The sequence below is a fragment of the Oncorhynchus masou genome, chromosome 27, assembly GCF_036934945.1.
Source record: "Oncorhynchus masou masou isolate Uvic2021 chromosome 27, UVic_Omas_1.1, whole genome shotgun sequence".
Taxonomy (NCBI): Eukaryota; Metazoa; Chordata; class Actinopteri; order Salmoniformes; family Salmonidae; genus Oncorhynchus; species Oncorhynchus masou.
In genome coordinates, this window is record NC_088238.1 from 64,435,364 (window position 1) to 64,447,536 (window position 12,173).

Sequence of the window (12,173 nt, forward strand, 5' to 3'; positions counted from 1 at the left end):
CTAAACATGTTGAACCCTCTGTCTTCCAGGTCCCTGCCCACCTTGTCCTAAGATGGTATCAGTCAGCTGTATGTGTTCTAAGGCCGTGCCTGTCCCGCGTCGCTGTAGCAACAAGCCCTGGAGCTGTCAGAAGACCTGTGGCAAGACTCTGCCCTGTAAACAACACACCTGTAACAGCAGCTGTCACTCAGGTAACCCTGAGAACAGGCAGTGGAGTGACAAGCCTCGGTAACCATGGAAGTGATTTTGAAATAGTTTATTGATCTGTATTGATACAACCCGTCTGCCTCAGGTGTGTGTGAGCCGTGTCCGAGGGTCAGTGTCCAGAGGTGTGTCTGTGGACAGGAGGAGGCAGAGAGACAGTGTGCCAGCCCTGTGTGGCACTGTCAACAGGTAACACACCTGAATACATACAGCCCTGTGTGGCACTGTCAACAGGTAACACACCTGAATACATGCAGCACTGTCAACAGGTAACACACCTGAATACATACAGCCCTGTGTGGCACTGTCAACAGGTAACACACCTGAATACATACAGCCCTGTCAACAGGTAACACACCTGAATACATACAGCCCTGTGTGGCACTGTCAACAGGTAACACACCTGAATACATACAGCCCTGTCAACAGGTAACACACCTGAATACATACTGCCCTGTCAACAGGTAACACACCTGAATACATACAGCCCTGTCCTATTTATGGTTGCTACATTATCGTGAATTTCTCCAAATTCCCTTGGAAGATTCCTTGAATCAGAACATCTGGGAATTCTCCTGTTTGACCTGTCTCCCTGTCTCCCTGCCTCCCTGCCTCCTTGTCTCCCTGTCTCCCTGTCTCCCTGCCTCCCTGCCTCCCTGTCTCCCTGTCTCCCTGCCTCCCTGTCTCCCTGCCTCCTGTCTCCCTGCCTCCCTGCCTCCCTGTCTCCCTGTCTCCCTGTCTCCCTGTCTCCCTGCCTCCCTGCCTCCCTGTCTCCCTGTCTCCCTGCCTCCCTGCCTCCCTGTCTCCCTGCCTCCCTGTCTCCCTGCCTCCCTGCCTCCTGCCTCCCTGCCTCCCTGTCTCCCTGTCTCCCTGTCTCCCTGTCTCCCTGTCTCCCTGCCTCCCTGCCTCCCTGTCTCCCTGCCTCCTGTCTCCCTGCCTCCCTGTCTCCCTGCCTCCCTGCCTCCCTGCCTCCCTGCCTCCCTGTCTCCCTGCCTCCTGTCTCCCTGCCTCCCTGTCTCCCTGTCTCCCTGCCTCCCTGTCTCCCTGCCTCCCTGCCTCCCTGTCTCCCTGCCTCCCTGCCTCCTGTCTCCCTGCCTCCCTGTCTCCCTGTCTCCCTGCCTCCCTGTCTCCCTGCCTCCTGTCTCCCTGTCTCCCTGCCTCCCTGCCTCCCTGCCTCCCTGTCTCCCTGCCTCCCTGCCTCCCTGCCTCCCTGCCTCCTGTCTCCCTGCTTCCTGTCTCCCTGTCTCCTGTCTCCCTACCTCCTGTCTCTAGCCGTGTGGTCGTCCTCTCTCCTGTGGAAATCATACATGTGAGAGAATGTGTCATTCAGGTCTGTGTGGGGCGTGTCCTCGATCTGGCAACAGAGCCTGTCCCTGCGGCAAGTCAAGTAAGATACCACACCTTCGCCTTCCTTGTCCTCTTGTCTCTCTCTGTGTTCACGTTCTTAGTCTCTGTCCTCTTGTCTCTCTCTGTGTTCACGATCTTAGTCTCTGTCCTCTTGTCTCTCTCTGTGTTCACGTTCTTAATCTCTGTCCTCTTGTCTCTCTCTGTGTTCACGTTCTTAGTCTCTGTCCTCTTGTCTCTGACTCTCTGTGTTCACGTTCTTAGTCTTTGTCCTCTTGTCTCTGACTCTCTGTGTTCACGTTCTTAGTCTCTGTCCTCTTGTCTCTCTCTGTGTTCACGTTCTTAGTCTCTGTCCTCTTGTCTCTCTCTGTGTTCACGTTCTTAGTCTCTGTCCTCTTGTCTCTGACTCTCTGTGTTCACGTTCTTAGTCTTTGTCCTCTTGTCTCTGACTCTTTGTGTTCACGTTCTTAGTCTTTGTCCTTTTGTCTCTGACTCTCTGTGTTCACGTTCTTTGTCTCTGTCCTCTTGTCTCTCTCTGTGTTCACGTTCTTAGTCTTTGTCCTCTTGTCTCTCTCTGTGTTCACGTTCTTAGTCTCTGTCCTCTTGTCTCTCTCTGTGTTCACGTTCTTAATCTCTGTCCTCTTGTCTCTCTCTGTGTTCACGTTCTTAGTCTCTGTCCTCTTGTCTCTGACTCTCTGTGTTCACGTTCTTAGTCTCTGTCCTCTTGTCTCTCTCTGTGTTCACGTTCTTAGTCTTTGTCCTCTTGTCTCTGACTCTTTGTGTTCACGTTCTTAGTCTTTGTCCTTTTGTCTCTGACTCTCTGTGTTCACGTTCTTTGTCTCTGTCCTCTTGTCTCTCTCTGTGTTCACGTTCTTAGTCTTTGTCCTCTTGTCTCTCTCTGTGTTCACGTTCTTAGTCTCTGTCCTCTTGTCTCTCTCTGTGTTCACGTTCTTAGTCTCTGTCCTCTTGTCTCTCTCTGTGTTCACGTTCTTAATCTCTGTCCTCTTGTCTCTCTCTGTGTTCACGTTCTTAGTCTCTGTCCTCTTGTCTCTGACTCTCTGTGTTCACGTTCTTAGTCTCTGTCCTCTTGTCTCTGACTCTCTGTGTTCACGTTCTTAGTCTTTGTCCTCTTGTCTCTGACTCTCTGTGTTCACGTTCTTAGTCTTTGTCCTTTTGTCTCTGACTCTCTGTGTTCACGTTCTTTGTCTCTGTCCTCTTGTCTCTCTCTGTGTTCACGTTCTTAGTCTTTGTCCTCTTGTCTCTCTCTGTGTTCACGTTCTTAGTCTCTGTCCTCTTGTCTCTCTCTGTGTTCACGTTCTTAGTCTCTGTCCTATTGTCTCTGACTCTCTGTGTTCACGTTCTTTGTCTCTGTCCTCTTGTCTCTCTCTGTGTTCCAGAGAGTTCTCTCCCCTGCACTGAGGATGTCCCTACCTGTGGTGACACCTGTGACAAGGTGATGGAATGTGGCTTACACACCTGTTCCATGAGGTGTCACAGAGGGGCCTGTGAAACCTGCAGACAGGTTAACAAACTCATATTCCATCATTTTACAGTTTATCCAGGACTCCAGCTCCATCCATCCAACCAACACACAACAAATGGTATCTTTAATTTCACTCTCTCTGCCCCCCCCAGGAGGTGGAGAAGCAGTGCCGCTGTGGGAAGTACACGCGTGTCATGCCCTGTCACAAGGAGTACCTTTGTGAGTCTAAATGCCCCAAAACCAGAGGCTGTTCACGGCATCAGTGCAGGAGGAAGGTGAGTTCTGACCCCCCCCCCTGAGTTCTGTTCTCCCCCCTGAGTTCTGTTCTCCCCCCTGAGTTCTGTTCTCCCCCTGAGTTCTGTTCTCCCCCTGAGTTCTGTTCTCCCCCCTGAGTTCTGTTCTCCCCCCTGAGTTCTGTTCTCCCCCCTGAGTTCTCTTCTCCCCCCTGAGTTCTCTTCTCCCCCCTGAGTTCTGTTCTCCCCCCTGAGTTCTGTTCTCCCCCCTGAGTTCTGTTCTCCCCCTGAGTTCTGTTTCCCCCCTGAGTTCTGTTCTCCCCCCTGAGTTCTGTTCTCCCCCCTGAGTTCTGTTCTCCCCCCTGAGTTCTGTTCTCCCCCCTGAGTTCTGTTCTCCCCCCCCTGAGTTCTGTTCTCCCCCCTGAGTTCTGTTCTCCCCCCTGAGTTCTGTTCTCCCCCCTGAGTTCTGTTCTCCCCCCTGAGTTCTGTTCTCCCCCCTGAGTTCTGTTCTCCCCCCTGAGTTCTGTTCTCCCCCCTGAGTTCTGTTCTCCCCCCTGAGTTCTGTTCTCCCCCCTGAGTTCTGTTCTCCCCCCTGAGTTCTGTTCTCCCCCCTGAGTTCTGTTCTCCCCCCTGAGTTCTGTTCTCCCCCCTGAGTTCTGTTCTCCCCCCTGAGTTCTGTTCTCCCCCCTGAGTTCTGTTCTCCCCCCTGAGTTCTGTTCTCCCCCCTGAGTTCTGTTCTCCCCCCTGAGTTCTGTTCTCCCCCCTGAGTTCTGTTCTCCCCCCTGAGTTCTGTTCTCCCCCCTGAGTTCTGTTCTCCCCCCTGAGTTCTGTTCTCCCCCCTGAGTTCTGTTCTCCCCCCTGAGTTCTGTTCTCCCCCCTGAGTTCTGTTTCCCCCCTGAGTTCTGTTCTCCCCCCTGAGTTCTGTTCTCCCCCCTGAGTTCTGTTCTCCCCCCTGAGTTCTGTTCTCCCCCCCCCTGAGTTCTGTTCTCCCCCCTGAGTTCTGTTCTCCCCCCCCTGAGTTCTGTTCTCCCCCCTGAGTTCTGTTCTCCCCCCTGAGTTCTGTTCTCCCCCCTGAGTTCTGTTCTCCCCCCTGAGTTCTGTTCTCCCCCCTGAGTTCTGTTCTCCCCCCTGAGTTCTGTTCTCCCCCCCTGAGTTCTGTTCTCCCCCTGAGTTCTGTTCTCCCCCCTGAGTTCTGTTCTCCCCCCCCTGAGTTCTGTTCTCCCCCCTGAGTTCTGTTCTCTCCCCCCTGAGTTCTGTTCTCCCCCCTGAGTTCTGTTCTCCCCCCTGAGTTCTGTTCTCCCCCCTGAGTTCTGTTCTCTCCCCCCTGAGTTCTGTTCTCCCCCCTGAGTTCTGTTCTCCCCCTGAGTTCTGTTCTCCCCCCTGAGTTCTGTTCTCCCCCCTGAGTTCTGTTCTCCCCCCTGAGTTCTGTTCTCCCCCCTGAGTTCTGTTCTCCCCCCTGAGTTCTGTTCTCCCCCCTGAGTTCTGTTTCCCCCCTGAGTTCTGTTCTCCCCCCTGAGTTCTGTTCCCCCTGAGTTCTGTCCCCCCCCCCTGAGTTCTGTTCCCCCCTGAGTTCTGACCCCCCCCTGAGGTTGGATAAAGTACCAGGTCTCTGTGTTGACAGTGCTGCCCTGGTAACTGCCCGCCATGTGACCAGAGCTGTGGACGATCGCTGGGCTGCCGAAACCACAAATGTCCCTCTGTCTGTCACCAAGGTAACAGCATGTTAGTCACATTGTCAGGAGGGCCGTCTGTCACCAAGGTAACAGCATATTAGTCAATAATGGAATGTTCCCCAGCTGACCGACACTACTGGGTTAACTAGTCAATAATGGAATGTTCCCCAGCTGACCGACACTACTGGGTTAACTAGTCAATAATGGAATGTTCCCCAGCTGACCGACACTACTGGGTTAACTAGTCAATAATGGAATGTTCCCCAGCTGACCGACACTACTGGGTTAACTAGTCAATAATGGAATGTTCCCCAGCTGACCGACACTACTGGGTTAACTAGTCAATAATGGAATGTTCCCCAGCTGACCGACACTACGGGGTTAACTAGTCAATAATGGAATGTTCCCCAGCTGACCGACACTACGGGGTTAACTAGTCAATAATGGAATGTTCCCCAGCTGACCGACACTACTGGGTTAACTAGTCAATAATGGAATGTTCCCCAGCTGACCGACACTACTGGGTTAACTAGTCAATAATGGAATGTTCCCCAGCTGACCGACACTACTGGGTTAACTAGTCAATAATGGAATGTTCCCCAGCTGACCGACACTACTGGGTTAACTAGTCAATAATGGAATGTTCCCCAGCTGACCGACACTACTGGGTTAACTAGTCAATAATGGAATGTTCCCCAGCTGACCGACACTACTGGGTTAACTAGTCAATAATGGAATGTTCCCCAGCTGACCGACACTACTGGGTTAACTAGTCAATAATGGAATGTTCCCCAGCTGACCGACACTACTGGGTTAACTAGTCAATAATGGAATGTTCCCCAGCTGACCGACACTACTGGGTTAACTAGTCAATAATGGAATGTTCCCCAGCTGACCGACACTACTGGGTTAACTAGTCAATAATGGAATGTTCCCCAGCTGACCGACACTACTGGGTTAACTAGTCAATAATGGAATGTTCCCCAGCTGACCGACACTACTGGGTTAACTAGTCAATAATGGAATGTTCCCCAGCTGACCGACACTACTGGGTTAACTAGTCAATAATGGAATGTTCCCCAGCTGACCGACACTACTGGGTTAACTAGTCAATAATGGAATGTTCCCCAGCTGACCGACACTACTGGGTTAACTAGTCAATAATGGAATGTTCCCCAGCTGACCGACACTACTGGGTTAACTAGTCAATAATGGAATGTTCCCCAGCTGACCGACACTACTGGGTTAACTAGTCAATAATGGAATGTTCCCCAGCTGACCGACACTACTGGGTTAACTAGTCAATAATGGAATGTTCCCCAGCTGACCGACACTACTGGGTTAACTAGTCAATAATGGAATGTTCCCCAGCTGACCGACACTACTGGGTTAACTAGTCAATAATGGAATGTTCCCCAGCTGACCGACACTACTGGGTTAACTAGTCAATAATGGAATGTTCCCCAGCTGACCGACACTACTGGGTTAACTAGTCAATAATGGAATGTTCCCCAGCTGACCGACACTACTGGGTTAACTAGTCAATAATGGAATGTTCCCCAGCTGACCGACACTCTGTGTCTGTCTCTCGCTGTGTGTGTGTCTGTCTCTCGCTGTGTGTGTGTCTGTCTCTCGCTGTGTGTGTGTCTGTCTCTCGCTGTGTGTGTGTGTCTGTCTCTCGCTGTGTGTGTGTCTGTCTCTCGCTGTGTGTGTGTGTCTGTCTCTCGCTGTGTGTGTGTCTGTCTCTCGCTGTGTGTGTGTGTGTGTGTCTGTCTCTCGCTGTGTGTGTGTGTGTGTGTGTGTGTGTCTGTCTCTCGCTGTGTGTGTGTGTTTGTGTCTGTCTCTCGCTGTGTGTGTGTGTCTGTCTCTCGCTGTGTGTGTGTGTCTGTGTGGTCCCTTCTTCCTCTCCTGTGTCTCTTGTGTAGTTTGTTTTCTGTGCTGTGATGTGATTGGCTGATAACAGGCCAGTGGGAGAAACAGTGCTAATTTATTCACGCTCCTCGTCTCTGTTCACATTGTCTGACCTTTGGGTGGGCGCTGTGCCGCCTGGGGAAAAGGTTTGGGTGGGACACGGCGTTGATAGGTTATCAGTTAGCTGATGGTGGTCATATATACACTGATGGAGTGGAACGGACCACACACACACACAACTCGCAGAGACACACTCACCTCGCAGAGACACACACACACACACACACCTCGCAGAGACACACACACACACACACACACCTCGCAGAGACACACACACACACCTCGCAGAGACACACACACACACCTCGCAGAGACACACACACCTCGCAGAGACACACACACACACACACACCTCGCAGATACACACACACCTCGCAGAGACACACACACACACCTCGCAGAGACACACACACACACCTCGCAGAGACACACGCTGTGGTTGCAAAGGTTGTTTTTCGAAACTATTGTTGAGGGGGAACACGTCTGTCAGGGCAATCCATTTGAATTCCTCGTCTGACAAGCCCCTAACCCACAATGCAACAGGTGACTGACAAGCCCCTAACCCACAATGCAACAGGTGACTGACAAGCCCCTAACCCACAATGCAACAGGTGACTGACAAGCCCCTAACCCACAATGCAACAGGTGACTGACAAGCCCCTAACCCACAATGCAACAGGTGACTGACAAGCCCCTAACCCACAATGCAACAGGTGACTGACAAGCCCCTAACCCACAATGCAACAGGTGACTGACAAGCCCCTAACCCACAATGCAACAGGTGACTGACAAGCCCCTAACCCACAATGCAACAGGTGACTGACAAGCCCCTAACCCACAATGCAACAGCTGACTAGCTCCTAACCCACAATGCAACAGGTACCTTACCAGGTGATTACGAGGCTGTGTACAGAACCCCCCTCTAGGAGGGATGAGATGGCTGGAACCCCCCTCTAGGAGGGATGGGAACCCCCTCTAGGAGTGATGAGATGGATGGAACCCCCCTCTAGGAGGGATGGAACCCCCTCTAGGAGGGATGGAAACCCCCTCTAGGAGGGATGGAAACCCCCTCTAGGAGGGATGAGATGGATGGAACCCCCTCTAGGAGGGATGAGATGGATGGAACCCCCTCTAGGAGGGATGAGATGGATGGAACCCCCTCTAGGAGGGATGGGAACCCCCTCTAGGAGGGATGAGATGGATGGAACCCCCCTCTAGGAGGGATGGAACACCCTCTAGGAGGGATGGGAACCCACTCTAGGAGGGATGGGAACCCACTCTAGGAGGGATGGGAACCCCCCTCTAGGAGGGATGGGAACACACTCTAGGAGGGATGGGAACCCCCCTCTAGGAGGGATGAGATGGATGGAACCCCCTCTAGGAGGGATGAGATGGTTGGAACCACCCTCTAGGAGGGATGAGATGGATGGAACCCCCTCTAGGAGTGATGAGATGGTTGGAACCCCCCTCTAGGAGGGATGGGAACCCACTCTAGGAGGGATGGAATGACAACCTGTGAGATGAGTGATGGTTGTAACCATTCTCAGTCTATGGGGTGTTGGTTTACTATGCAGTAAAACCAGGTTCTGTGTGTTACAGGCAGCTGCTACCCCTGTCCAGAGACTGTGGATGTGAAGTGTGTGTGTGAATCCACCTCTCTGACTGTTCCCTGTGGGAGGGAGAGGAGTACCAAGCCCCCACGCTGTAAAGAACTGTGCAGGTAACAAACACACGCGACGACACACACACACACACGCGACGACACACACACACGCGACGACACACACACACGGGACATCGTCCAGACTCACACACACACGGGACATCGTCCAGACACACACACACACGGGACATCGTCCAGACACACACACACGGGACATCGTCTAGACAAACACACACACACACGGGACATCGTCTAGACAAACACACACACACACGGGACATCGTCTAGACACACACACACACACACACGGGACATCGTCCAGACACACACACACACACACGGGTCAACGCGTGGGCAGTAGTACCCACATCCATACCTCGCCCCCACACACCAAACCAAATTATTTGTCCATGGAGAGTCAAATGTGATGTTTTGCAGCTAATTTCCTGCGATACACATTTTGCCATCAGGTAAAGAGATATGTTTGAAATGTTTAATATGAGACGGACTAATGAAATCTGTGGGTGCCCCCCAGCCGGTAATTCGACCATGATATGTTTTTTTTTGTGTGTATTTTATTTCACCTTTATTTAACCAGGTAGGATAGTTGAGAACACCTTTATTTAACCAGGTAGGATAGTTGAGAACACCTTTATTTAACCAGGTAGGATAGTTGAGAACACCTTTATTTAACCAGGTAGGATAGTTGAGAACACCTTTATTTAACCAGGTAGGCCAGTTGAGAACACCTTTATTTAACCAGGTAGGCCAGTTGAGAACACCTTTATTTAACCAGGTAGGATAGTTGAGAACACCTTTATTTAACCAGGTAGGATAGTTGAGAACACCTTTATTTAACCAGGTAGGATAGTTGAGAACACCTTTATTTAACCAGGTAGGATCGTTGAGAACACCTTTATTTAACCAGGTAGGATCGTTGAGAACACCTTTATTTAACCAGGTAGGATCGTTGAGAACACCTTTATTTAACCAGGTAGGATAGTTGAGAACACCTTTATTTAACCAGGTAGGATAGTTGAGAACACCTTTATTTAACCAGGTGGCCAGTTGAGAACACCTTTATTTAACCAGGTAGGCCAGTTTGAGAACACCTTTATTTAACCAGGTGGCCAGTTGAGAACACCTTTATTTAACCAGGTAGGATAGTTGAGAACACCTTTATTTAACCAGGTAGGATAGTTGAGAACACCTTTATTTAACCAGGTGGCCAGTTGAGAACACCTTTATTTAACCAGGTGGCCAGTTGAGAACACCTTTATTTAACCAGGTGGCCAGTTGAGAACACCTTTATTTAACCAGGTGGCCAGTTGAGAACACCTTTATTTAACCAGGTAGGATAGTTGAGAACACCTTTATTTAACCAGGTAGGATAGTTGAGAACAAGTTCTCATTTACAACTGTGACCTGGCCAAGATAAAGCAAAGCAGTTCGACACAAACAACACAGAGATACACATGGAGTAAACAAACATACAGTCAATAATACAGTAGAGACATCTATGTACAGTGTGCAGTAGGATTAAGATTAGGGAGGTAAGGCAATAAATAGGCCAAGGTGACGAAATAATTACAATGAATTACAAGTGACGATATAATTACAATTTAGCATTAACACTGAAGTGATAGATGTGTTTTGATGTCTTCACTGTTATTCAACAATGTATTCAAAAGTGATATATTGGTTGTGATTGACATTGTTGTATTTGTGCCCACTTTGTGATGTTGTTGTTGTGTTGTTGGTGATGATGTTGTTGTGATGGTGTTGTTGTTGTGATGGTGTTGTTGTTGTGATGTTGTTGTTGTGATGTTGTGATGCTGATGTTGTGATGTTGTGATACTGTGATGTTGTGATACTGTGATGTTGTGATGTTGATGTTGTGATGTTGTGATGTTGTGATGTTGTGATGTTGTGATGTTGTTGATGTTGTGATGTTGTTGTTGTGATGTTGTTGTGATGTTGATGTTGTTGTGATGTTGTGATGTTGTTGTGATGTTGATGTTGTGATGTTGATGTTGTGATGTTGATGTTGATTTTGTTGTTGTGATGTTGTTGTGATGTTGTTGATATGTTGTGGTGATGTTGTGGTGATGTTGTGGTGATGTTGTGGTGATGTTGTGATGTTGTTGTGATGTTGTGATGTTGATGTTGTGATGTTGATGTGATGTTGATGTTGTGATGTTGATGTTGTGATGTTGATGTTGTGATGTTGTTGTTGTGATGTTGTTGTTGTGATGTTGTTGTTGTGATGTTGTTGTTGTTGATGATGTGATGATGTTGTGATGTTGTGGTGATGTTGATGATATGATGTTGTTGTGATGTTGATGTTGTTGTGATGTTGCGTTTGAGATAAAAGTCATTATAGGGACAGACGACAACCACTCTGTCTAAATGATTATCATCCCACCAGCTCGCCCCCATCATGCCACCACCCCAGCAGAGAGACCCATCGCTGTCACCCTGGTCCCTGCCCTCCCTGTCGCCAGGCCTGTCTCCTGGCCCTGAAACGATGCCAACACCCCTGTCCCCAACCCTGCCACGACCAGGTTATGGTGAAGACCAGCGACAGGGTGAGTGTGTGTGCCTTGCTGACAGGACAGTTTCAGAGAATGGTAGCATTTCAGAATGGCGGATGTTAGATTGGATCCACCAGGGGTGGCACCGATGGAGGTCATCAACTCTGCTGTGGGGCGTGAGATTGGTCTGTAAAAATATAGACTGTAGATTGCTTTATGAAGTGAGATCTGTCAGGAGACCGCTAGCCTGGAACGCCACCCATATGTTATTTATAGTGGAGATGGAAAATAACAAGGAGTCCTATTGGGGGGGCAGGTAGCCTAGTGGTTAGAGTGTAGAGGCGGCAGGTAGCCTAGTGGTTAGAGCGTAGGGGCGGCAGGTAGCCTAGTGGTTAGAGTGTAGAGGCGGCAGGTAGCCTAGTGGTTAGAGTGTAGAGGCGGCAGGGTAGCCTAGTGGTTAGAGTGTAGAGGCGGCAGGTAGCCTAGTGGTTAGAGTGTAGAGGCGGCAGGTAGCCTAGTGGTTAGAGTGTAGAGGCGGCAGGTAGCCTAGTGGTTAGAGTGTAGAGGCGGCAGGTAGCCTAGTGGTTAGAGTGTAGAGGCGGCAGGTAGCCTAGTGGTTAGAGCGTAGGGGCGGCAGGTAGCCTAGTGGTTAGAGCGTAGGGGCGGCAGGTAGCCTAGTGGTTAGAGCGTAGGGGCGGCAGGTAGCCTAGTGGTTAGAGCGTAGGGGCGGCAGGTAGCCTAGTGGTTAGAGCGTAGGGGCGGCAGGTAGCCTAGTGGTTAGAGCGTAGGGCCAGTAACCGGCAGGTAGCCTAGTGGTTAGAGCGTAGGGGCGGCAGGTAGCCTAGTGGTTAGAGCGTAGGGGCGGCAGGTAGCCTAGTGGTTAGAGCGTAGGGGCGGCAGGTAGCCTAGTGGTTAGAGCGTTGGACTAGTAACTGGAAGGTTGCAAGTTCAAACCCCCGAGCTGACAAGGTACAAATCTGTCGTTCTGCCCCTGAACAGGCAGTTAACCCACTGTTCCTAGGCCGTCATTGAAAATAAGAATTTGTTCTTTGACTTGCCTGGTTAAAT

General features: G+C 50.4%; 1 protein-coding gene across 1 annotated transcript in view; it reads left to right on the forward strand.

Moving 5' to 3' along the window:
* Positions 1-558: 558 nt before the first annotated feature.
* Positions 559-12,173, forward strand: part of nfxl1 (nuclear transcription factor, X-box binding-like 1) — an 83,880-nt gene continuing 72,265 nt past the window's right edge. Inside the window, exons 1-7 of the mRNA XM_064940861.1 lie at positions 559-598; positions 1,477-1,591; positions 2,946-3,070; positions 3,184-3,306; positions 4,886-4,976; positions 8,508-8,628; positions 11,000-11,159. Coding sequence (XP_064796933.1) covers positions 1,522-1,591; positions 2,946-3,070; positions 3,184-3,306; positions 4,886-4,976; positions 8,508-8,628; positions 11,000-11,159 — 690 coding nt within the window. The 5' untranslated portion in view covers positions 559-598; positions 1,477-1,521. The remainder of the gene's footprint in view (positions 599-1,476; positions 1,592-2,945; positions 3,071-3,183; positions 3,307-4,885; positions 4,977-8,507; positions 8,629-10,999; positions 11,160-12,173) is intronic.